Source organism: Arthroderma uncinatum (genome assembly GCF_011692745.1).
Source record: "Arthroderma uncinatum strain CBS 119779 chromosome Unknown scaffold4, whole genome shotgun sequence".
Lineage (NCBI taxonomy): Eukaryota > Fungi > Ascomycota > Eurotiomycetes > Onygenales > Arthrodermataceae > Arthroderma > Arthroderma uncinatum.
Window position 1 is genome coordinate 2,378,985 of NW_022983866.1, and position 24,379 is coordinate 2,403,363.

General features: G+C 48.6%; 8 protein-coding genes across 8 annotated transcripts; 6 read left to right on the forward strand and 2 right to left on the reverse strand.

Moving 5' to 3' along the window:
• Nucleotides 1-283: 283 nt before the first annotated feature.
• GIQ15_06073 (cytochrome c heme lyase) lies at nucleotides 284-1,393 on the forward strand (the record flags this gene model as incomplete). Its single annotated transcript, XM_033553490.1, has 3 exons — nucleotides 284-364; nucleotides 431-1,086; nucleotides 1,153-1,393. The coding sequence occupies 3 exons, from the start codon at nucleotides 284-286 to the stop codon at nucleotides 1,391-1,393; spliced, it is 978 nt and encodes a 325-aa protein (XP_033404634.1).
• Nucleotides 1,394-1,951: 558 nt separating this feature from the next.
• On the reverse strand, nucleotides 1,952-2,868 carry GIQ15_06074 (uncharacterized protein; the record flags this gene model as incomplete). Its single annotated transcript, XM_033553491.1, has 3 exons — nucleotides 1,952-2,458; nucleotides 2,524-2,554; nucleotides 2,660-2,868. The coding sequence occupies 3 exons, from the start codon at nucleotides 2,866-2,868 to the stop codon at nucleotides 1,952-1,954; spliced, it is 747 nt and encodes a 248-aa protein (XP_033404635.1).
• A 1,727-nt stretch (nucleotides 2,869-4,595) lies between these two features.
• GIQ15_06075 (uncharacterized protein) lies at nucleotides 4,596-8,908 on the forward strand (the record flags this gene model as incomplete). Its single annotated transcript, XM_033553492.1, has 5 exons — nucleotides 4,596-4,844; nucleotides 5,193-5,879; nucleotides 6,197-6,308; nucleotides 6,631-6,793; nucleotides 7,525-8,908. 5 exons carry the CDS (start codon nucleotides 4,596-4,598, stop codon nucleotides 8,906-8,908), a joined length of 2,595 nt encoding a protein of 864 aa, XP_033404636.1.
• Nucleotides 8,909-9,557: 649 nt separating this feature from the next.
• GIQ15_06076 (AP-2 complex subunit mu-1) lies at nucleotides 9,558-10,934 on the forward strand (the record flags this gene model as incomplete). The annotated part of the gene is made up of 2 exons (XM_033553493.1): nucleotides 9,558-9,894; nucleotides 9,967-10,934. The coding sequence occupies 2 exons, from the start codon at nucleotides 9,558-9,560 to the stop codon at nucleotides 10,932-10,934; spliced, it is 1,305 nt and encodes a 434-aa protein (XP_033404637.1).
• An 891-nt stretch (nucleotides 10,935-11,825) lies between these two features.
• On the reverse strand, nucleotides 11,826-14,050 carry GIQ15_06077 (Ku70 protein; the record flags this gene model as incomplete). Its single annotated transcript, XM_033553494.1, has 6 exons — nucleotides 11,826-11,930; nucleotides 11,996-12,202; nucleotides 12,258-12,361; nucleotides 12,419-13,265; nucleotides 13,321-13,932; nucleotides 13,988-14,050. 6 exons carry the CDS (start codon nucleotides 14,048-14,050, stop codon nucleotides 11,826-11,828), a joined length of 1,938 nt encoding a protein of 645 aa, XP_033404638.1.
• A 328-nt stretch (nucleotides 14,051-14,378) lies between these two features.
• Nucleotides 14,379-15,782, forward strand: GIQ15_06078 (ferrochelatase; the record flags this gene model as incomplete). The annotated part of the gene is made up of 3 exons (XM_033553495.1): nucleotides 14,379-14,624; nucleotides 14,685-15,243; nucleotides 15,325-15,782. 3 exons carry the CDS (start codon nucleotides 14,379-14,381, stop codon nucleotides 15,780-15,782), a joined length of 1,263 nt encoding a protein of 420 aa, XP_033404639.1.
• A 629-nt stretch (nucleotides 15,783-16,411) lies between these two features.
• On the forward strand, nucleotides 16,412-18,325 carry GIQ15_06079 (uncharacterized protein; the record flags this gene model as incomplete). The annotated part of the gene is made up of 3 exons (XM_033553496.1): nucleotides 16,412-16,636; nucleotides 16,721-18,128; nucleotides 18,243-18,325. 3 exons carry the CDS (start codon nucleotides 16,412-16,414, stop codon nucleotides 18,323-18,325), a joined length of 1,716 nt encoding a protein of 571 aa, XP_033404640.1.
• A 715-nt stretch (nucleotides 18,326-19,040) lies between these two features.
• On the forward strand, nucleotides 19,041-23,449 carry GIQ15_06080 (pentatricopeptide repeat protein; the record flags this gene model as incomplete). The annotated part of the gene is made up of 2 exons (XM_033553497.1): nucleotides 19,041-21,789; nucleotides 22,221-23,449. The coding sequence occupies 2 exons, from the start codon at nucleotides 19,041-19,043 to the stop codon at nucleotides 23,447-23,449; spliced, it is 3,978 nt and encodes a 1,325-aa protein (XP_033404641.1).
• Between the last annotated feature and the right edge of the window lie 930 nt (nucleotides 23,450-24,379).

The window sequence follows — 24,379 nt, forward strand, 5'->3', positions numbered from 1 at the left end:
GCGGATCATTTACCGGTTCCCCCTTGGCGAATGTGTCTTGGGAAGAAAGGGGGAGTTTAGATCTTTTTTAGATACTACTTATACACCAATTTAACTACCGCGGATACATGCATGCACTCTGATTGGCTAAAATTTTAAAGATCGCAATACGTCACGTGAATAGAGTTTCATCAACTTTTTTTCCTTGCAATAGGAGAAAAGTGGAAGCCATAACACCCGAACACAACCAGACAGCTCTCTGTTTCGTCTTATTTATTTTCAGAGAATATCTAGGCAATAAACAATGGGATGGTTTTGGGCATCTCCAGCACCTGCTGTGAAGCAGCCTGAAATTCACACTACGTCACCTAACGATTCGGGCATTGTAAGCAGCATCGCATCTTAAAACTATCATCTATGAAGAGAAGTAACTAAAAAGTTGACACTATAGTCTCGGTGTCCAGTTCAGCATGGCCAGTCGCCAATTACCCAATCCACACCGGAGGGCTCATGTCCAGTTCGATCAAAAGATTCACCCTTCTTCGTCCCACCCTCGAACTCCGCGAAACCAAAAAATCCGTCTCCACCCACCGAACCTGAACAGAAATCTGTTCTATCAATGCTAAACCCGTTGAACTACATGTTTGCCGACATATCTCAGTCTCGAGCCCCGAATCAATCTGTCGACTTACCCGTGGATCGAGAACCCTCGTCCATCCCAAGAGGTGACAACTCCGGTGCGAAATGGGAATATCCTTCTCCGCAGCAGATGTATAACGCGATGCTTCGAAAGGGATACACAGATACACCACAAGACGCAGTTGAGTCGATGGTATCTGTACACAACTTCCTTAATGAAGGAGCATGGCAGGAGATTGTGGATTGGGAGCGCACCTTTTCCCAGGGACTAGGACGAGGCTGGGAAAGATGTAGGCGTGGATCGGAAAATCTTGCCATGGATCTGGAAAGAGAGAGGATGCGCTCTGGCGGGGAATCTTCGAGCGACGACGAGCCGCGTTTGGCCAGGTTTATGGGCAGGCCTCAGGAGTTGACCCCTAAAGCGCAGATACTCCAGATGTTGGGTTGGGTATATCCCTCGAAGTTCGGGTAAGTATCTATCATCCGCCCAGCATATTCTTTGCAATGACCTTTCGATTAACGCTCTACTTTTAGAACCGCTCCTCCTTTCGATAGACACGATTGGTATGTCTTGCGTAAGACTCCAAGCGGCGACAAGGAAATTCGATATGTAATCGATTATTATTCTGGACCTCCGGAGCCTACTGGCGAACCTGTGTTCTTCCTTGACATTCGCCCTGCAGTCGATACCCCTACAGCTGCTGCCGAGCGGCTCTTGAAATGGGGAGGAGATTTGTGGTGGCGAGCCAGTGGTGGAGCTGCCAGGGACAAATAAGCAGATGAGTATAAGGTATAATGCGAGCCCGGCTGGAGCCAAATGCTTCTTCTATTCCATGCCTGGATATGTATAAAAGGTTCTATTTTTGGCTGTTTAGATGTTTTGATATTAGCATGGAAAGGGGGTGTTTGGTTTGGGTGTTTCTAATGCATCTTATGGGATCTTACTTGTGGATATAATACGGTACCTTTTTACTTATCTCTACTCCCTGTCTTATATATGATCATGTATTACTATTATCTTCTGCCTTAACTATTTATTCTAATTAGAAATTACGTCCTTTAGAAACACACTAAGGGCAAATTGTATACGTTGACTACTCTCGATCTATTTCCGGTTTAGGTACGTGATATTGAGACAAAATTAAATGAGATAGATTTGCTAAAACGATAGGTATCCGGTGACTCCGGGTCAGAGGACAGAGGAGTAGGAATAGAAATAGAAATAGGGGGTTACTCTCTGCACATCCATTACACCACGTACATGAAAAGGACGACAATAAAACTATGGAGACTCCGAGGACTAATTGTCAACACTCAAGGAGAGTCTACGTCCTCACATTCCAATTAATCTTCTCCCCATAAGCATATCATTCACTCCGCGCTGAACAACCTCAAACCTCATGGCAGCGCAAGATTCGCTTTCCAAGTGGTTGAACAACGCAGCGAGCGTGACAAACTCCTTCAAACATCTGTTCAACCTGTTTGGGCAACGATAGACCTTCTGCTTATGCACGGGCGAGTTGAGATGGCTGTTGGGGCCATTGACGCTGTTAAAGGTAGATGAACAAAGATAGCACTGCCAGTACTGGCCGTTAAACGCGTGCTGAGTAGCAGAGTACTGGACGTTATCTTCGTCGCGCCACTCGATCTGTCTGTTGGTAATTCGGCCATTCGGGTCCAACTCGCGGACTTTGCGGAGGATGGTTTCTCGGTTCAGGCTGGGTGCGCGAGGGCAAGCACCTCTCTCAAGATGATGAACGAGGCCGCTTGCAGTGGTGAACCCGACTCCGCAGAAGGGACAGGCGATGCTACCACCAAGATGGGCCTTCGACCTCATGTGCTGCAGACACGAATAATTGGCACCAATCTTGGATAGCAAATGGAAGGAAAATGAACAAATCTCACCATGTTCAGGCTGTTCCGGTTCTGGAATGTCCTATCACAGGGTTTACAGTAGAACTTATAATGCCCATACTCTTTCATGTGTTGATTTGCGGCCTCCTGAGAAAGGTACCTGTTGTTACAGGTTTCACAATCGTACCTAGGTGCCCAGTGTCCAACGGCGCTCATATGCTGGTTCGCTGCATGCTCAGAACTGAACTCCTTGGTGCACACCTCGCAGTCATAGGTGGGAGCCCAGTGGTCTGTATCATTCATATGCTGCCTACAAGAAGGCCAGGTACGGAATCGGCGGGTGCACGTCTGGCATTCGTGGTCCTCATCGTCGCTTGAGTAGCCGGAGTAGAACATACTTGAGAAGGGGATCAAGAAACGACCAAAAGAAGCGAGAGACAATGCTTACTATCAGTAGGCAAATAGATACGGGGTAAACGAGCGGATATGATGGAGTGAAGTTCTTGCCTGGGGAGCATTGCAGATAGCTATGTGAGGGGTCTACGATGTAGGACTTAAGTGGCTGGGTTTGATTAACTAACTATTTTCTCCGTAGTTACTGGAGTACTCTGCACTCCTCGACCTCGCCAAACGCCTAAAGAGAAGGTTTGTATGGCAGGGCAAAAATATAACATTATACGGAGTAATACTAGCAGGATAATATAATTATAAGCCCGTCACTTCTTTTCTTTATTGGATTCCTCATCCAGAGCTAGCATCAGTTCTTTCTCGTAAAGAATGTCGTCCTCATTATCGTATGGAATTGATGGGCCTCTTGTATCTTATAAAATAGGTAAGTTAAACTATCTATAGAAAAAGAAGGTAAAAAAGTAGCCTACCCTTAAAGCTAGTCTCTTTATCAAGTGCATCGCGCTCCTCCTTACTCATATCTCTGAGATGAGCTTTTATGGCGAAATAATCGAGGTTTTCAAGAAACTTAAGGTCCCTCTTTAGAGGAGGTTTTGGGGATGAGTTAGAATCCTTAGATTTAGTTGGCTGGGAAGACATCATAATCTTAACGCTGTAGTAGACATCGTCTTGTTTGTAGTAGATTGGTTAGATATCTAGGTAGTTGGTTGAGAAGGAAAATGAATGACTTTAACCCGAATAAAAAAAAGGTCGATGGCCTCATTAGGAATATACTCGCTCCGTAGTTATCGCTGAATAACTTCTCCATACGGAACCATCCGTTTGCTTGCCAGACTGGAGAGCATCCTTATTGGCAGCCAACAGGGGTTCTCCCATGGTCGAGCTGTCAACTGCTAGCTGCTGGCTGCTGCCTTCAAAGCCTTGGATGTATCTTGCATATTTATGCATGGTGATATCACCCTTTTACCCCTTGTAGTTCTCAAGGAGCCGAGGCCCAAGCTCCCAGGGCCAGAAGAGAGTCACATGACACATATATCTTGGCGTGCATCTTGCATGAAGCCAAAAAGAAGCAAAAGTCAACAACAACGAAAGATGAAGACGACGACACAAAGAAGTCTGGCTGCGTACATGGCCGTGGCTGTGGTATCGGCCTTTCTTTTGCCATGGCGGATGTATGTGTGCCGAGTACATATGGTCGAGTGCTCTGTAGAAGACGAGGCCGTGCCGCACCCCGGACATGGCATGTCAGCTGAGCGGCAACGCCTCTCTGACCAGTTGCTACCCATGGTCATCGCGGAGAGATCATCACCCCTACTACTCACACGCGATCTCCAATAGCGGCTCTGTGGCAAGATTCAAATATGACAACTCCAACCAGCTTCACTCAGCTCGTTCCCAGTGCAATGAGCATTAACCGCTGTCTTTCGTGCTTTCCTTCATAGCAGGACTCAGCACTGCCTACTCTACCACGTCGAGCTTGGAAACAATATCTTCTCTCTCCCTCGACATCAACAAGAAACATTACATGACTTGCTTGTCCAACCCACTTTCGTTTACCAGATTGTATTTTTTCCATAGGCGTTTTCTTGTTTGATAACCACACTCGTTGAAACAAATCTATATTGCATCGCGGCAATATACATATTTTCTCACTTGTTTGGTTTAAACTAACAGCAGGGGCATTTTTATCATCCTTCGTTCTTTGTCTGGCCAGAATGCCGGATCAGACCTCGGAGCCGCTTCGGCAACCGGTCCGTGGCCCCGTTCGTTTAATCCCATCCCAGATTGACAAAGAATCAGTCACCAGCCAACCGAAGGCGCGAGATAGTCCGTTGAAACGAGCGGGGCGAGACCTGCGAACATGTTTTAAGCTGCTCCCGAAGCTTCCAAACATATTCAGGCCTCTTCGAGCTCCCCATCCGACTGATGAATTGTACCTTGGGCCACGGAGTATTCAAAATGTGGTGGGCCTCGTGTTGGCCTCTCTACTACAGACCGTTCTCCTATTTGGCTCATGTCTGTCCGTGCTGGTCTTACCTGGAGCCATTAGTTATTGGATATGCCTGTTAAATCTCCGAATCGTGGGTTGGTCTTGTGCCCCGTTCCACGGCCCGGCCGTATACCATGCAGGACTTGGTCCAGATAACGTTCGGGATATTATGAGAGAGGAGCGTTGGATATTTATTAACGGGGTCGTAGTAACGTAAGGCTCACTCTGCTCCACCTGTTGGTTGTCTGCGCCCCCACTTAATACCAAGTTTCAAATATATAGGTCTTATGGGTTGGAACAAAATTGCAAATTACTTGCCCAGATATTCCGCCGCCCTATCACAGGTATTCAGAACCGCACCTATGGCCTCATTGGGGACCTGCTTGAATGTATCATCCAACGCACATTCTCGTATAACACCTACGACGCCCGGGTCGCGTACGATCACCTCAAGGCGGTGCTTGTTGATCCAAGGATCCGGAAGGTGGTCCTAATTTGCCATTCCCAAGGAGCGATCGTCGCCTCGCTCGTGTTGGACATGCTGTTCGCAGATCTGGCAGCGAACCAGATGGCAAAGCTTGAAATCTACACCTTTGGATCTGCCGCAGAGCACATCAGCAACCCCTTGAGTAACAGTGGCCAGAGAGGCGTGATAAAGCATATCGAGCACTACGTTAACAAGGACGACCCTGTTCCTCAGTGGGGTTTTCTGCGTAACATCAACAACGCCGAGGACAAGTATGCCGGGCGGGTTTTCATCCGCGAGGATGGACGAGGGCACATGTTCAACCAGCACTATCTGTCTCAGATGTTCCCTCTCGAAGCGGAAACAACATCCAATAAGGCGAAATTCCTTGACCAGGTCGTCCAGGTTGATGGAGGAATAATGGAGGCTCGCCGCGTGCTTGTCCGTAGGAAGACTGGTCTACCTCCCGGCGACCCTTCGAGCCCAAGTGGAACCGCTGGCAGGGGAGCGATTGACTTTTTAACGGGGTTGCCAGTCAGGGAGGTAAGCAGGCTGTGCCATTATATGGCTGGCAGGGTCCCAGGGGCCGACGAAAACTAGACGAAAAACGGTAACAATAGCTGCTTTATAGGTTTAGTTTCAGGTGCCGGTGCCAGGAACCAGAGCCAGAGCCAGTGAGCCGGGTCCTAGGCGCGGGATGTAGTTGGATATCAACAAGGACGCTATAAGCAGCCGATCGTGTTTTCCTTAGTGTACGTACTTAGTCCTTCGGCCTGAATCCAGAATCCAAGTGCCACATGGTAATCCCCTTTTTGCAACCCCCTGGCCTGTAAAGAGTATATCATCAGCTATCATCGCAGGGCCGGCTAAGAGTCGACTTTGCCTGCCGTGGCTGGCGTGAAAATAAGAACCCGGACTATTTTACCTCCGTGGTTTATCCGAAGCTTTGGCCAATCAATCAGCTAATTCTCCGTAAGACCCACTTATTAGTCATCAAATAGTCAACCGCGATATACGAGTTTATACATCCCAGCAGCGAGATGAACAAGAAGGAGACGATGATGGTGAAGATGGTGATGAAGAGGGTGAAGAAGAAGATGGTGATGATGATGATGGAGAAGATGACACGGTGGAGATATGTAGGAGCCCGGACGAACGGTGGTGAGTGTTACCTGTCATATATTCACTGAAGCTGCCAATTACACAACAAACCTGGGATTGGTCGCTAATGCAGCCCACCCGTAATCGGTACCTTGTTCCGCGACCCCAGGACTGACTATTGGCCCGGCCGCAGCGGAAAACTGGGCCGCTATGCTAACGTGCACGACGGGAATTGAAATCCATCCATCGTTAACACCGCACACGACACTGGTGATCGAGACGGAGGGAGCAAAACCCGCAACCAGCTTGGCATTAAACTGGGAGGTAGAAGGTACTGGAAGACGTGGGAGAAGTGTGTGTGTCCGGTCCGTAAAGCATCCATCCCCTATCTTGCTTTTTTATCTTGCTTTTCTTGTTCCTGACGAGGGCAAGGATATGGGGTGATTGATTCATGGCTGCCCAAGCATGTGAGCTAGCATCTCGAGAGCTCTCTCCCCTTGAAAATGTCTAGCAGGGACCAAAGTAAAATCTTTTTAGGCGGCTCGTTCTCGTAAGGAACCATTGGTCTGGCCTCGAACTCCCATCCCTCCCCACGGCAGAGCTGCTGTGCCTGTGCATGGCTGCGTTCTCTAGTTAAGCTCGCTGAGCCCACCGTCTCCGAAGCCTTCCATCCCCCCATGCAATGCAATTGGTGACCGAGCCTTCAAAGCGTGGGAGCGGGATCGAGTATATTTAGGTCAACCGGTCCGCAACCTACACAGGCTTGGACTCCGTGCTGCTCTTTGCTCTTTTCCTCTGAATTCACCATGTAATCCCCAGGTCTTGCGGGATGCCACTGCACGCGCCCTCACCATAGACCGAACGCACGACACTCATTCTCATCATCTCTCTTTATCATCACTCTTTATCATCACTCTTTATCATCATTATTATCATCATTATTATCATAATTACATTCTTATGGCGCTTGACGCTGGAGCAAGTTGCCGTGTCCCGAAACCTGTCCGCCGTGCGCCGAGCGCAGACACACCACACTCGACCCCTTTCCGTGGCACTAGTGCAACGACGTCGCTGCTACATCACAAAGTCACGTCTGCACCACAAAAACGGCCTTTTCAACCGCTCGACGTCCACAGACCGTATCACCGCGGCAGGTTGAAGACGAGGCGCATACGTACATCCCTCTCGTCCCAGTCCTGACGCCAGAGTTCTCTGCGCAGCTCCAGCCTCTCCCAGCGCGACCTGAGCCGTCGTACCACCGCAGCCAGACCCGGTCGTCTTCGTCTCCTGTCTTTCACGGCCGCATCCACGCAAACCCCCAACGGCCTCACGAGCAGCAGCCGCCGTTGCTACCGCTGTTCAAATATACCAGGAAGTCTCCTTCCTCTACTCTCTGGAATCCTGTCAACTATCTCCCGCGCTCCAGCGCCCGCTCGCCTCCACCGCTCTCACCTCGCACAGTTCTGACCGGCGACTCCAAGCCGAAACGAGACTCGTACCCGCTGCTCACCCTGCCAGAGCGTCGACGGATTCGCTCGCAGGACTCCGGCGCGCTGAGCGTAGCTGTTAAACGAAGCATTGACGAACCTGAAGCCGTTGGCCGTACCAGTATTGGACTTCCTCGCAGACACAGACGGGGAGATACTTGGGGAAATATTGAAATGGTCGACCATTCAGATGGTGCTACGGGGCAGAGGAACGATCTTAGGGCGCCAGAACCTGCGTTTGCAATCAGAAATGGCAACCCTTTTTCCATGAACGGAAGTACAGCTGCTCAACAACACCCTGACGATCCTCCAGAAACCCCTCGACATGTCAACTCCCAACACTCCTTCAGACCGCAGACCTTTGTCTCCGTGCCGTCTATAAACCCCAACAACCCTTCTGCCAACCCCCAAATACCCGGTGGACCGCCAAACGGTGACGCTACAGAAGAACTCAGCTGGGGTCCCTCGCATCCATGCTTCCCACACATGAACACTCACGTGTCCCTAAACTCGGAAGAGTACGTTCACACACGAGTGATCCGAATACGACGAGACTGGATGGTCAAAGGCGATCTAGCACCCACCTTCTCTAACCTATACCCCGAAATTCTCGACCCTCTTCTTGGCGAACAGGAATTCCGCACCATCATCACCAAGGTAAACGACGAGCTTATCACTGCATTCGACCCGTATGGTGCACGCAACTGGTTTGATGGGGTGATCGGGTTTCTCACAGGCTGGCTCTGGGACGATCTAGGAGCTAGTCGGGTCAAGTCGCGAATCAAGGGACTCGAGGCCTGGATAGATAACTGGAATCATGAGGTCGGTGCTCTGGAGGGCGTCAAGATATGGGGGCCTCGACGAACAGGCTTTCTATCTCTCGATATACAGATTCCCGATCCGAAGATTGGCATTGTGGAGAGCGATGGCGCCTCTGATCTGGGGACGAGACCCAGTACGGCGAATACACGGCGACAGCAATAGATGCGGCCCTACCAACGCCGTCTATGCTGCCATCACCTCTCTTTCCTCTCTATTGTTTTAAATCGCTGTCCAACCAACTACTGTTTTGCTGTTCTGATGATATCACATCTTTCCTTTCTGTCAATAGAACTAACCCGCTTCCGCTCACCGTCTTTATTGTGTTCGATGCTTTTCTTTTCTTTACTTTCTATCCCATGCTGTCTGGGATTTTGGCCGCCACCGCCATCACCAAACATATCACGCCTCCATGAGGGGTTTAATCGTGACCTTCTCACCTCTTGTCATGTCTTGTTCTCTCAAATATACCCCCAGATCACCTATCATATATTGGGTTATCCAAATGCCTGCTGTATCACTTTCCCCTCTTGTATGTCGTACCGTTGCTTAGGATAATATGCCGTCATGGATCATGGCTAATTACTGCTATTCTTTCTGTTGCTCCCTTCCTACTATGCGTAATCTATATGCCATGTGTAATTTATATCGTACTATAATACCGCAAATACTATTATCCGATACACATCTCGTAATAGCTTCATGGCGAGAGCTCCAAGCAGCCCCCAATTGTAGCAACATCAGGACTTGAGACACACTCCTGAGGCTCCCATCTTCCCCTACGTCAGTTTATGACCTGTCACGACCTGTCACGATGCTATCTGGAATTCTTATTTTTAACCAAAAGGGCGAGAACTTGATATTTCGCTCTTTTCGCAACGACTGTCGACCTCGACTCGCAGACATCTTCCGCATCCAGGTCATATCAAATGCGCAGGTCCGGTCTCCCATATTGACGCTGGGCTCCACAACGTTTAGCCATGTCAAACATGAGAATATATATCTGGTGGCAGTTACGAAGAGCAATGCGAATGCCGCGCTGGTGTTTGAATTCTTATACAAGCTCGTCTTGCTAGGCAAGGGGTACTTCGGGAAGTTCGACGAGGAGGCAGTGAAGAATAATTTTGTATTGATTTATGAATTGCTGGATGGTGGGTGCACCCAGCTACTTGAACCCTGAGTGGCCGTCCGTCAATGCTAATTGAGATCCTGTGTTTCTCTAGAAATTCTTGACTTTGGATATCCCCAAAACACCGAGACGGATACGCTGAAGATGTATATAACTACCGAAGGAGTCAAGTCGTCAATTGTCAACTCGCCCACTGATTCGAGCCGCATCACCATGCAAGCAACCGGTGCGCTATCGTGGCGACGATCCGATATCAAGTACCGGAAAAACGAAGCTTTCGTCGACGTGATCGAGGACGTCAACCTCCTGATGTCCGCCACGGGCACAGTACTACGAGCAGACGTGAACGGACACATCGTCATGCGAACATATCTCACAGGAACGCCAGAATGCAAGTTCGGACTTAACGATAGACTATTATTGGATAACGACGATGCTGGAGGCATGCCTGGAAAACCAAAAACCACACGCGCAGCAGCAGGAAGCGTTACGCTTGAAGATTGCCAGTTCCATCAGTGCGTCAAGCTAGGGCAGTTTGACGCTGACCGAATCATCTCTTTCGTCCCTCCGGATGGAGAGTTTGAGTTAATGAGATATCGGGCCACGGAAAACGTGAATCTCCCCTTTAAAGTGCACCCTATCGTCCGCGAGATAGGAACCACGAAGGTTGAATATAGCATTGCTATAAAGGCCAACTACGGTCCCAAGTTGTTTGCTACGAATGTCATCGTCCGTATACCTACGCCGCTTAATACAGCGAAGATCACTGAGCGTACGACGCAAGGGCGGGCAAAGTATGAACCTGAGCAGAATAATATAGTTTGGAAAATTGCGAGGTTTTCCGGACAGAGCGAGTTTGTTCTTACAGCGGAGGCTACTTTGACGTCCATGACGCAGCAGAAGACCTGGAGCCGGCCACCTCTCAATCTAGCATTTAGCTTGCTTATGTTCACAAGTAGTGGACTGCTAGTGAGGTACTTGAAAGTTTTCGAGAAGGGCAATTACAGTAGTGTGAAGTGGGTTCGATATATGACCCGTGCCGGGAGCTATGAAATAAGGTAAGACCTCTTTATCCTATTTTAACGACGCGATTCAGGGGAAGATCCGAAGCCTCGTGCTAACGTCTCTTCTACTACAGATTTTAAATAAGCCAACTACTATTTCATCCCCTTTCCAATTCGCCTTCGACAGTCTAACTTTATTCATCTTTGCTCTTCTTCTTGGCTATGTTATCTTTTGTCGGCTGCGCATCTTTTTAACTGTACAAGCGGTTTATGCATTGGGGTATCGGCGTCTCGGCTTTTGCAGCTATCATTAGGAATTGATACGATGATCTGCGTTTCCATCACATTTTAAAGTTGCTCCTTCCTATCCCTTTTACGTAATAACATCAAGAACACGATTACGATGCTGCCCTTGCATTTATCCCTAACCTCGACGGAGGCCAAGGTACATCGTGGATGTAGTAGTAAGAGCTCCATTTCCTGGTCCTCAGATATGTCGCATATGATGCTGGATGTCTTGACCCAGACATCAACAAGGCGTTGTGGCAGAGTGGTCTAATGCGATTGACTAGAATTTCAAGATTCCATTCTGAAACAGATAATCAATTCCCTTCGGGGGCGACGGTTCGAATCCGTCCGACGTCGGCCTTTCTTTTTTGCTTTTCTTTTTGTTCTTCTTCCATCTTGCTTGACCTTATTTGTAGAGGCTATGAAGCTTCTTTTTTTTAGTGCTCGCTTCTATAAAAAGAGGGTGCTCAGCCCAAGGAAATGGTCCAATTGATCATCACCCACACCCCTATTAACAATATCGCCGAAAAAGATAAACGAAAGTAAATACTCCGTAGGCGAAACGTCATTCATTAGGTAGTCATTTCTATCTGTCCATAGCTTCGTTTGCCCTTTTTAGCAATTGTAATGAAATAGCAGGTGAGCCAAGCTGAACTCCAGTTCATCCACTGAAATATCCCTCTACTCTCTCAATCAGGTCTGCCTTCTTACCCGACGTTGAAAGGGAATGGGAACCCAAAAACTCTTTCAGGATGGCGACCGTAAGCTACGTAAGGTTTACAGTTAGATTCATATCATAGTTGCCATGAGGATAGATGTAATTGTGCTTACCTTGCTCAAAGTGCCCTTTTCATAATACACTCTGATATCCTCGGGCTCCTCGGTTCTAGCTCTCTTAGAAGCTGGCTCCTCCTTGATCCCTTTTGCGCTCGATGCAGGCCTCTTGACAAGCGTGGATGTAACGGGCTGGCTCTTTTCTAGAGTGCGGTATTGGGACTCGAGTTCTTCGCCCCATGCGATCACAAGGTCACCAGCGCGCTAGACGTGGTTAACTTGCATCTAATAATATGCATAAAGTAACATGCTCACATACCTTGTCAATTGATTTGTGTCTCGGTATGGTCTTATCCTCTGGCTGCTCTGGTACGTCCTCGTCGAGTGCTAGAGCTTGCAGAATCCGATAATGCCACTGGAGAGCTGATCGGCGTTGGAATTAGATATTGGGCTCTGGATACGCGGGATAGTCTCACTTACATGGGTTCGGGTACTTGTACGGGTCGAACTGCCCCTTGGGAAGCTGAAGTTGCTGAATTACAGTCCTCATCTGATCAACAAGTGGTTCTGGGGATATAATATGATTCGGCTCTGGGTTTTGCCTGATTTCGTCCGCAAATGGAAGCGGCAGAATCCACATCCCGGGTGGGATGATCTGTGTATCATTCTCATCAAGTTTCTCTTCCCCAGCAATCATAGCAGCCATCACGGGAGCTGCATTTCGTCGAGGAACGAACCATACCAACGCCATCTTCTTTTGCTTCAGCAGGGTTTGCTGTAGAGCTGAAAACGTACGCGTTGAGCCTACATACCCTTCCTCTGAAGGATAAATGAATGTAGGATGTTTCATCGATGCCCAGATAGGTAACGATGAAAGAGGCTTGAACCCAATGATCCGGATAATTGGCTCTCCGAAATTTCTAAGCTCAGCTTGCTCTTCTTGAGTAAATGATATCTGCTCGCCACCAAACTTGTACGCTTTACGGATCTCCCACTTCTCTACTTCTCGAGTACTGTCGTCGGCGAGCTGGGTGGTTATGCCTTTGGCGATCTGTGGCTGTTCGCCAGCCAGCCAGATATAGCAGCTTCGAGCGGGCTCTTGTCGCTTGAAGATTAGATACCCCGTAACAGAGATCTTTAAATCTGGTCCTATCTCTAGAGGAGCATTAGAAAACAGAGCTCTTCGAGGTACGGACTTGGAATTTATCGATGAGATAAGCGAGTTTAATAGCGTGATGCCATCCCCGCCTGATGTTGATGTTTTGGCTGCGGCTTGTGAAAATGCAGGGGCTTCTGGGTCAGTCGGGGAAGCCCTATATATAATGTCCTGAGGAGCGGGGGTTAGAGAATAATAGTCGAAATGTGTGCTAAATGAGACATACATCGTAGAATTTTGATCGATCAAAATCAGCGCCTGGTCTGGAAATTGGAAATAATTCGATAATGACTCCAAGATCGTACAAGTCCTTTGCTCGCACAGTAGCTGCTGACCTAAGGGCCTTGTCGTTTCCATGTGGGTTATCGTTATCCGTTACGATAAACAACCGCCTGGAAGAGAAGTTTGCGGCTTTGGAGGTAAATATCTGATTAGCGCAGAATAGCACGTTGGCCATTGTTACCTGGTCTTCTGAGGGAACCAGTATCTCCGAAGCATCATCCTCGTCGTTCGCCAAAGCCCTTAGATCCTTGACATCGGATGCAGCGGGGACATCTAGATCGGTGTATAGATAGCAATGCGGGTAAGGAAGCGTGCCTCGACCCTCTTCATCCTCGTCGTAGAACTTTGAGCTCTTCGTCCCATATAGCAAGACACCCATCATATCGTGGGGGCTGGATATAATCCTCTGTTGCATGAGATGGTAGGCACTCTTCAAGGCGGCTGTTATGGGAGCATCCTTATCTGCCTTTTTCGACTTTGATACAGGCGGAGGGGTCAGCATCGACTCGCTGACTTCAATTGCGAAGAGCACCGCATCTTTGCTGGATTTATAACCCTAGATATATAGTCAGCGAGCTAGATCATCTAGCTCCATCTCAGCGAGAGCATACAGTGTCGTCAATCTCATCCTCCTCCTCCTCGTTATCCTCGTCGCGAGTCCAGTTAGACGCCATCGCAGTACTGAAGACCAAAGATGCTGAATTGAAGAAACCACTGCCAGCTGCTGCCTTGTCTTCTTGGATATCGGTTGGTTAACGTTCAAGTTCGCTGTTTTGTAGATGTCCAAGTCACGGGACGCGTCTGCCTAATTTAGCCGACGAAACGCGCCAAAACGCCAAGTCACGTGAGTTAATGACTTAAACGCGCTCTCTGATTGGTCCGTGCGGGAGCCTCGGGAATTTTTTAGGGAAAGCTTGGCCCAAAGAGGAAGTCGTTGAGCATCTTCCAAGCTTCCAAGTTTATGGACGGACATCACCGCTCTCATTCAATCATCCAATAAATATGACAATGGCACTCCAAAGAACTGTGACGAGGATTCCCCGCGGCGGGCTAGGAAGTATCCCGTCATGTCTGCGAGTGACGACGCCAATCTACTCGTACAATGGGAGCTCACGCAGCATGGCCAGCGTGGTGCCGCCAGTTACCCAGAATGCGGCGGGATCCAAGGGACCTACTGCAATGGTTTTCCTGAACATGGGAGGTCCCTCCACTACAGATGAAGTTGGCGATTTCTTGAGCAGATTGTTTGTAAGTGAACCACCTGCCCACCTGACCACCAGAGCTTCAAGGTCAGCTAACATCATCTAGGCGGATGGCGATCTGATCCCTCTAGGACGACTACAGTCTTACCTTGGGCCTCTAATATCACGACGACGAACCCCAAAAATTCAAAAACAATATGCCGAAATAGGAGGAGGCTCTCCAATTCGCAAATGGTCAGAGTACCAGTGCTCGGAGATGTGCAAAATACTGGATAAGATATCGCCGGAGACCGCGCCACATAAACCCTATGTGGCATTTAGATACGCTGCCCCGTTGACAGAGGAGATGTATTCGCAGCTTCTGAAAGATGGGTTTGGAGGCGGCAAAGGCGGACGAGCGGTTGCGTTCACACAGTACCCCCAGTACTCCTGCTCGACGACGGGGAGCTCACTCAACGACCTATGGAGGTGGAAGAATAAACTAGAGGGACGACGCGGTGCTGAGGAAACAGGAGATACCAGTGGAAACATCCAGTGGAGCGTTATCGACAGGTGGCCAACTCATCCAGGGTTGATCGAGGCGTTTGCCCAAAATATCGAAGCCCAGCTAGCGACGTATCCTGAGGATAGACGTGACAATGTTGTGCTTCTCTTTTCAGCCCACAGTTTGCCAATGACTGTCGTCAATCGAGGCAAGTTTGCTTTTACAAACTGTTAATCTAACCTGACTAACCTATCTTCTCCAGGTGACCCATATCCTGCCGAAGTGGCCGCTACAGTACATGCAGTCATGCAACGATTAAAATTCTCCAACCCACATCGCCTCTGCTGGCAATCCCAAGTCGGTCCCCACGCCTGGCTGGGAGCTCAGACCAGCGATACAGTCCAGAACTATGTCAACCGCGGACAGACTGATCTTCTACTCATCCCCGTTGCATTCACAAGCGATCACATAGAGACCCTCTACGAACTAGACAAGGAGGTGATTCACGAAGCCAACAACCCGGGTGTCAGGCGAGTCGAAAGTCTCAATGGGAACCCCGTCTTCATTCAGGGCTTAGCGGACCTTGCGGCGGACCATCTTCGAAGCGGCGCGAAATGCTCGCACCAAATGACTCTCCGATGCCAAAACTGTACGAGCGAAAGGTGTTTAGAGCAGAAGAAGTTTTTTGCAGGTCCGGAGGCTAGCCATCTTGTCCGTTAATGACACCGCCCATGAGCGTCCCTTCTGTATATCATCTCCCGTCTAGATATTTATTCAAAACAAAAAGCAAACAAATACTCCTCAGGAATCTTCAGATCTTCTTGTATTTAAAAAACTGTATAAAGTCGCCGAAATTGACCTTGGCTAGAGTTCGGCCAGTTTGGTCCTGCAGTGCACCCGTGACACAAGACTCAGCTCCTCAGTTTTAATAACCCCGTCCACAGTCGGGTTATTCCTAACAGCGTCCACGTATATCATTCCAGCACCCGAAACAAGGCAAGCTTATGCCCAGTCAACTAGCAGCAGATTCGCCAGCACCGTGGCGGCATCGCCGGATAGATGACTAATCTCCCCGGACGTTTTTGGGGCGGAACCGGACGAAATGAATCTGGGAAAGTCTTCGTCATGGATGGAGGAACAGGCCGATAGCCCATGGATAGTTCCTAGATTCCAAGTCTAGCCAGAGAAGCCAGCAGCAATGCCAACGGTTTCTCAAAGCAGTCATATTTCTCCCAACTATCCATGGGTTAGAATCACCTATCGATAGTGTATCTCGACCATTTCAGGCTCCTCGGTGCTCTTTATGACCGGCATCTCGGCGTTGCCCTACTAAACCCATTCTCGGCTTCATGGCCATTGACAAACCAGTCACCTCCGGCAGCGAGGTTGGTCCTGAAGATATGACGGGAGATACGATGTCTACGGGAAGACGGACGCCCTTTGGCTTTAGCGACCTGTCAGAGCCACAGGTGGAGGTAGATGTCCTGGACGAGAGAGTTACGCTGCTCTCGCATGAGCCAGCTGGAGCTGATGGGACGGATTTCTCTTATTTACCATGGTGGAAACGACCTTCTGTGAGAGCTCCTGTGCAAAAATAGCTCGTATCGGGCGTGAGGCTACATCAAATTGCATTATATGCTAATATATGAACTCTCCAGGTCCTATGGCTATTACCGCCGCTACTTCCGTTTACCCTTGCCTTTGGGGGAGTCGCCGTTCCAAAAATCAACCTCATGCTCACGCTGATATGTCAGGAATATCTCTCTGATCGTGCAGCAAAGGACCCTACCTTTACCTATCTACCCGTGATATTTGGAGGGGAAAACCCGCAATGCCGAACCCCGGAGGTTCATGCTCTAGTCTCCAGGTTCCAACTCGTAATGAACCTCGTCGCCGGTGTCCTTTCGGCTGTGGTAAGCCCGAAGTTAGGACTTTTATCAGACGGGTACGGCAGGACGAGAATCATTGGATTGTGCACGCTAGGCACCCTTCTAGGGGAGGTGGTTACAGCCATCGTCGCAACATTCCCTAATTACTTCTCTGTGAATTTTCTCCTTTTGGGAGCGTTCTTCGACGGAATGTTCGGATCTGTTACAGCTGCTGTAGCGCTGACGCAGTCGTATGCCGCAGACTGCACGCCTGCTAGCAAACGAAATGTTTCCTTTGGATACTTCCATGGCGTCCTTTTTATTGGCATTGCGCTCGGCCCACTCGCAGCCGGCTACCTCATCAAAGCTACTGGGGATGTCCGACTCGTCTTCTACGCGGTTGTAGCTTGTCAGGTCATAATGCCGATATTCATCACCTTGATTACCCCAGAGTCGCTCACGAAGGAACGCCAAAAGCGTAACCGAGTGGAGAGGGATATAAAACCTCTGGATATGAATAAACTTCGCCTACAGGACTTCAACCCTCTCAATCTATTGAAGCCATTGTCGGTTCTTTTCCCTCTTACAGACAAGTCTATCACACAAGGCGCCTCCGGGAAATCACGCGTGAAATTGCTACAGCGAAACTTGATCATTTTGGCAGCGATTGACACAGCCTTATTTGGTGTTACGATGGGCACGATGGGGACCCTCATACTATATGTTGAGTATATGTTTGGTTGGGGTAATATCGAGTCAAGCTTGTATGTCTCGGTGTCAAGCACGGTCAGGGTTATCGTCCTACTTGCTATACTACCCCTACTCACTCACTGGCTCCGAAACCGACGCCGCAATACCGCCAGAGAAGGTCACAAGAACTCTGGCTCCGACATGCTTGATATCGGAATCATCAGAGGATCGATTCTCTTTGAGCTCCTTGGATATGTTGGATTTTGCCTTGTCAGGACAGGCCCGCTTATGATGCTCTGTGGGGTTATCATTGCTATGAGTGCCATGGCATCTCCAACGATCAACTCGACCTTAACGAAACACCTACCGCCAGACAGAACAGGTCAGCTGTTGGGTGCCATTGGTTTGCTCCATGCTCTAGCACGCGTCGTGGCACCAACCATACTCGGTTTTGTTTACAGCTGGACAGTTGGGACAATGCCACAGGCTGTCTGGATAGGCTTGGCGGGTTTGATATTCCTGTCCTTTATATCTTCTTGGTTTATTTTACCACATAGTAAGCAATTTCCTTCTATTTTACGTATGCTGTGATTCTTGCCGTTGCTAACTCTATTCCTCTTAGTATACCTACCTGAATCTATGATTGACAACTCCCCGGATTTGGGTAACACAGACTACGTCCGTTCGTCCGAATCCCAGGATTAAAGAATATAAATATACGTGGACGATCCTATATCTATATAATATCTACTTTTCTCCAAATGCGCTTCGCCCTGTGGGTTTGAACGCATGATCAAGGGTCAATATATGTCTTTTTTTTATTAGCTCTTACCGGGCTCAATGTATCTTTTCTTGTATGCATCTCTTATTTATTCTTATGATATCATGTTTTAACAGGGTGGTGAGCAGATTTAATAGGCGGGTTATATCTGAGTATATATAAAGTAGAAGCTATGATATAGATAATAGATCTAAGTACCAATTGGCAACAGGTAGGCTTGCTTGGTAACTTGTAGTTTCTATAGCCTTTTTATGACTACCCATTAACTATTTATATGAAGAACTGAAAAAAGCATCGAGATGCCGGCTTTAGGAAACCAAGTAACCATTATCACTGCCAACCTTACTATCCTCTTTTCGTAACAAGGGAGCAATGCTCACACAATTGCTTCTGGTATCCATGGACACGATCGGATGATGGATTATGTAATCACGTTGTAGAATTGGAAAAAGTGAACTCGCGGCGGAACATGGAACTTCCATCACCAACTCAACGACAGCTACTCTTCCAAACTCAACTCTCGTCCTCACGCATTACCGTTCTCATGGAAAGGAGACGTTTATAGATATTCCCGACCGAATTGGGCCCATTCTGGGTGGTTTCTTCCAGATCTAACCATCCATAGCGTGATCTTCAACAATGTATCGCCCTTCGACCCGAAATATTGTCCCCTCTCGATCGGCTTTACGGGTTTTACGACGATTGGCCTTAGCTGGCTCGACGGCTAGTGCTATTGGAAGCGTATGCACTGTTGCTACGATAACGTACGAAGTAAACCGGAGAGTCAATCTCGCGGAACACCTGGTCGAGCAAAAGCGAACACTCGAGTCGTCATGTCCGAACTACAGCACATCAGGACGAGGGCAAGCGGTGGAGAGGATGATGCAGGCCGCAGAAGCCGGAGAATTCTTAGGCCTTGACTCGATGAAAAAGAGACACTCTCTCGCAGATGACCAGAGTCGAAGCCGGAATGATACACGAGCAGAGATACCGTCGTACCGAAGTCGCAAAAGTGACATAACACCAGAATTCTCGCCAGATCAAGAAATGAGAGACTCTCCAATTCCCGTGGCACCGGGAAACCCTGCCTCGATAATAGATCACTTAAGCCCACCAAGTTCGAGTGTTAAGAATCTTTACCCGCAGGCCATGGCGAACTTGGGCGGCTCTTCCATTAGTGTGGAACAGTCCATTCAATACAAAAACTGGAAATCGAGGATAGAAAAACACTTGGAGCAGGACCAGCCGGTGGAGGCAACTCATCACTTTTTGCGGCCGCCGGGGGACTTTATCAAAGATAACATAGAGGAACTGAAGGAGCTATCTTCACGAATTTTCAAGCAAAACCTGAAAGCAGGCAATACATCTTTAGCAGGCGGCATTTTTAGATGGGATGAGAGGAATGCCGAAGTGTCCCCGAGTTCTTGGGAAGCATTGATGTCGGCTCATGCTTCAAAATGGAATGCTGATTCCCTCTCGGCGCTTTATCTACGTTACGCTGACCATTTTGAGGTATCATACCAACTCCGAGGACAAGTATTACGGTCACTAGTGGACTCGTATCGGCTTGGGGAAGCTAAGAAATTTGTTTTCAAGCACTTGGCAGACGACCAGTCATGCGGGCTGTGTGCAATTTACCTGGGTGGACTGTATGCGAAAAGCCGTAATATGGAACTGGTCGAGACCCAGGCTGGAAAGCTCGCGGGCTCTCTTCTGGGGCTCGGAATACCACCGACGGAGAAGTTATTCAACCCCCTCCTAAAAGCCTACATTGAGTCTGGTTACGACGAGAAAGCCCAGATTCTAGTTGATGAAATGGAATCCATCTATGGCATTGATATCGGCGTCAGGCCGTTGGGATTACTCGCGTATGGAAAAGCATTAAAGAGTGACTGGCAAGGTGTCGAAGAGTACCTTCAGCGAATAAACAACCTAGGGTTGGATAAAATCGGCCGCAAGCATTTCACAAAAATTTTCGACCGCATATTCCTTGAGTATTTCCTTGGGAACTCCGGCGAAAGCATCCAAAACTTTGTATTCGAGGCGATTGAAAAGTACGATATAGAAATGGACGATGTCCTTTTCGAGCATATCATGAATGCTTTCATCCAAAAGGGAACCATGAATATGGTCGACGATTTACTAGCAGTTGCGAAAGCCGAGTCCTGGAAAGTCAATTCAGATAAGGAACATTTCTTACACCTGTTGAGGGACCATAGAATGTCTTGCGAAAAGAGTACTGTAGGTCTATGGCGGATGTTCCGATCATCCCAGCAGAAGCATGGCCGCGCTGGGGCTTCTCAGAGATTACTCGGCTTTGACAAGGATTCATTCCCACTCGAAGAGGCTTACAAACTTCCATGGACGGGGGAACGCACGGCTTGGTCGGAAAAAGTCGAGTCTGTACCGACGGCTGGGAGAGAGGTGGATAAGTTCGTGGCTCTCCGCAAAAGAATGATTCACTGCCTCAACGCTGGTCGGGTGGACGAGGCGTTTGAACTGTTCATCGCGGCTAAGGCGTCAGGGAAAGTCATGAAACAAATTCACATCGAACTGGCTGTTGTTGCCAGCATTATGCGAGGGGGTTGTGCAAGCGATGCTCAGAAAATCCTGGAAGAAGCAGAAACAACATTCCCGGAATTTGACAAGTCGAAACTAGGGTATTCCTACAAGCAAATATTTGAGATCAGGTCCAAGGAGAAAGCACTGAAAATGGCAATCTTCAACTTTTACAGGGTTCTCGAGGCCAACATGATCCCGATAAAACATAACATCGTCGTTAGTGCCAGTGCGTTGCTGATCAAAACGGCCAAACCTGGGGCGGCTCTTCGACTATTCCGCGCAGTCAACAAGGGCAAATACGGAGCCACGGTACCATTCGACGCTGTTGCTGTGAAGATGATTGCCAGGGCGGCAGCGGCTGTGGGGTCCCGGCGGGGTGTCCGATGGGCTATTCTAACGGCAATGAGTCGAAGCTCTGCACTACACAGAGATCTGGTAGCGGAATTATATCGAATAGTTGAGCAGCTCAAGTACAGGGCTACGCTGAAATCCGATGACAGTCCGGATGCGGCCGAGGAGACGCGCTACTACGAGCTAGAATACCTTGAATACCTGGTGAAACTGCTTGACCGGAAAGAAGCCATGCAGAGCGGCCGCAAGGATGATATTGCTATGGCGCCACTCAAGGGAATGGCAGGGAAGACCCAGGACATCGCTTATGCTACGCCAAACGCAAATTGTAACCTCCAAGATCCAACTCTACAAGCCAGCGGTCTAGCCAACACGCTTGCAAACTGGTGCGAGAGGTCCGAGTTTGAAATCGCATCCGGAAAGGAAAGAAAGGGGCCCATTGAACTCGATGGATATATCTGTTCTAAAGAGGGCAGTAAGATATTAGAACCGGAGCTGCAGCTTGGACATGGTTGATTTTCTTTTGTCTTTTGTACATTAATTATATTGATATCTTCGCCCTCGTAGACCGTTGAGCGCCTCGACTACCTAATTTTTTTATCTGTCTGCCTAGAATGGCGCTGCGTATACTTGCACAATACAAGCTATCCTTCTGCTGCATCCGTATTCCTCGCCAGGGCCCTGATCCTACATGTTTAGCCCCTTTAATATCAGGCCATCAGCCAACGTCTCGATACACCTTCACATGTTTTTTGCTTTGGTGGCGTGAGGTACCTTTTCCATGCCAAGCCCAGGTCTTTGGAGTGACCCCTGGGCGAGAATAAATAAATTATACAGACAACGTCAGCTTTAAGCAGATAACACGGTGACGACGATAGTGACAGTGACAGTGCTACAGGTCTCCAGTCCTTGTCCTCCTTCGTTTAACCACCGCGATGATTGCGGAATTCCCTCCAAGCTACCAGAACGGCTCTGCCAATGGGCCAGCGAAGCCACAGAAATATCGCAACGAAGCCGAACAACGACGACGTGAACACCACGAAGCCGATGTCGTGATAATTGGTGCTGGAATAGCTGGGTGTACTCTTGCGGTTGCATTGGGCAACCAGGGACGCAGCGTCATTTTGCTTGAGAGGTCATTGAAGGAGCCAGACAGGATAGTAGGAGAGCTGCTTCAGCCCGGCGGTGTCAGAGCTCTCGAAGAGCTTGGTTTAAGGGACTGTCTGGAAGGGATAGACGCTATCAGGACATACGGCTATGATGTTATATATTTTGGCACTGGGGTGAAGATTCCCTTCCCGAGTGATGCCAACCAAAAGACGCTCGAAGGCAGATGCTTCCACCACGGCCGTCTCATTGTGCGCCTTCGGGAAGCTGCTGCTGCGAACCCAAATGTCACCGTTATTGAGTCAAAGGCCGTTTCAACGATAAAGTCGACGCATACGGGGGACATTCTCGGAGTTCAGTGCGTCACTGACGGCAAACAGGACTTCTATTTTGCGCCCCTGACCGTTGTTGCAGACGGATACGCCTCGACCTTTAGGAAAGAATTTCTCCCTATCACGCCAGTCGCCAAATCCAAATTCTGGGGTCTAGAGCTCATTGACGCAAAACTACCGATGCCAGGATTCGGTCATGTCGTCCTGGGCGATTTCCCGCCTATTTTGATATACCAAATAGGGGAGCACGAGACTCGGATCCTAATTGACATACCAGACAACCTACCCTCCGCATCTGTTGCTAATGGTGGTGTGAAGGGGCACATGCGGAATGTTGTACTCCCTTCCTTGCCTGAGAGTATACGGCCCTCGTTTGAAGCTGCGCTGGAGAAAGGTGGATTCCGGTCCATGCCAAATTCGTTCCTCAGGCCCGTCACGAATAGGATTCCCGGCTTGATGTTCCTGGGTGATTCTCTGAACATGCGTCACCCTTTGACAGGGGGTGGTATGACCGTAGCGTTCAATGATGTCGTTCTCCTCCAAGATCTACTCAGCCCAGAAGCTGTTCCGGACTTCGGCAACACTCAGCTTGTTTTACAACAGCTATCCAAGTTCCACTGGCAAAGAAAGTCGTTAACTTCAGTCATCAATATCCTTGCTCAAGCTTTATACTCCATATTCGCTGCAGGCGGTTAGTACATTCCCATCTACCCCCCTATTCTATTCCTATATACTGACCTCTTCATTCGTAGACCCAAACTTGAAAGTCCTACAACGTGGTTGTTTCCGGTACTTTCAACTTGGCCTTATCGATGGACCAGTCGGACTACTCTCCGGTATAACTCGGTCGCCAATGGTTTTATTTCGACATTTTTACTCTGTTGCCTTCCTCGCTATATGGCTTCACCTAGCCAGCAAGCCTATCTACCTTCTCCCACTGACCCTCATCCAGTGCCTCGTGGTATTCTGGACTGCGTGCAAGGTTATAGTTCCATTCATGTTTTCTGAACTTCTAAGCTAGGTTAGAAAAGAAACTCTCGACGCATCTAAAATGTTTTAATGATTCTACGTGGACTGCCTACCTGCCTGCCTTCTGCATTATATATTTGCATGGTTTTGCGTTTGAAATGCTGAATAACACCCCCCTTCGCCTGTATATACTATCTTCTTTTTCTTTTCCTTGGCCTTTATTAGAAACACTTATTACTTTAATTAATGAAACATTATGGGCACAGAAGAGGAGCCTGCTGATCAGCAATATAATCTGTATGTCAACGCTTCTCTCTAGCCCTACAGAGGTCCCTACCAAAAGCCCTCAATGACCCCTTTCTTTATGGCTAGGTTTATCCTTAAACCTAAGAGTAGGCAAAAGATAATCTTAAAATCTGTGGAATGTGGTTAATTAAGGCCACCCCTAGGCCTGCCCGCTAGGCTTACCTTTTAGGCTTACCTGTTATACCTACACTCAGATATGTTCAAGGGAAAGCTCGACTAAAATATTCTCTTAGGGGTACCTTAGTTAATAAAGGGGTAGTTATGTAGTTAATTGCTAATACAATATCTAGACACAAGAAAGTTCCACCTACAGGAGCCAGAGTCCCATTCCTCCTCTATATTCTTAATAAC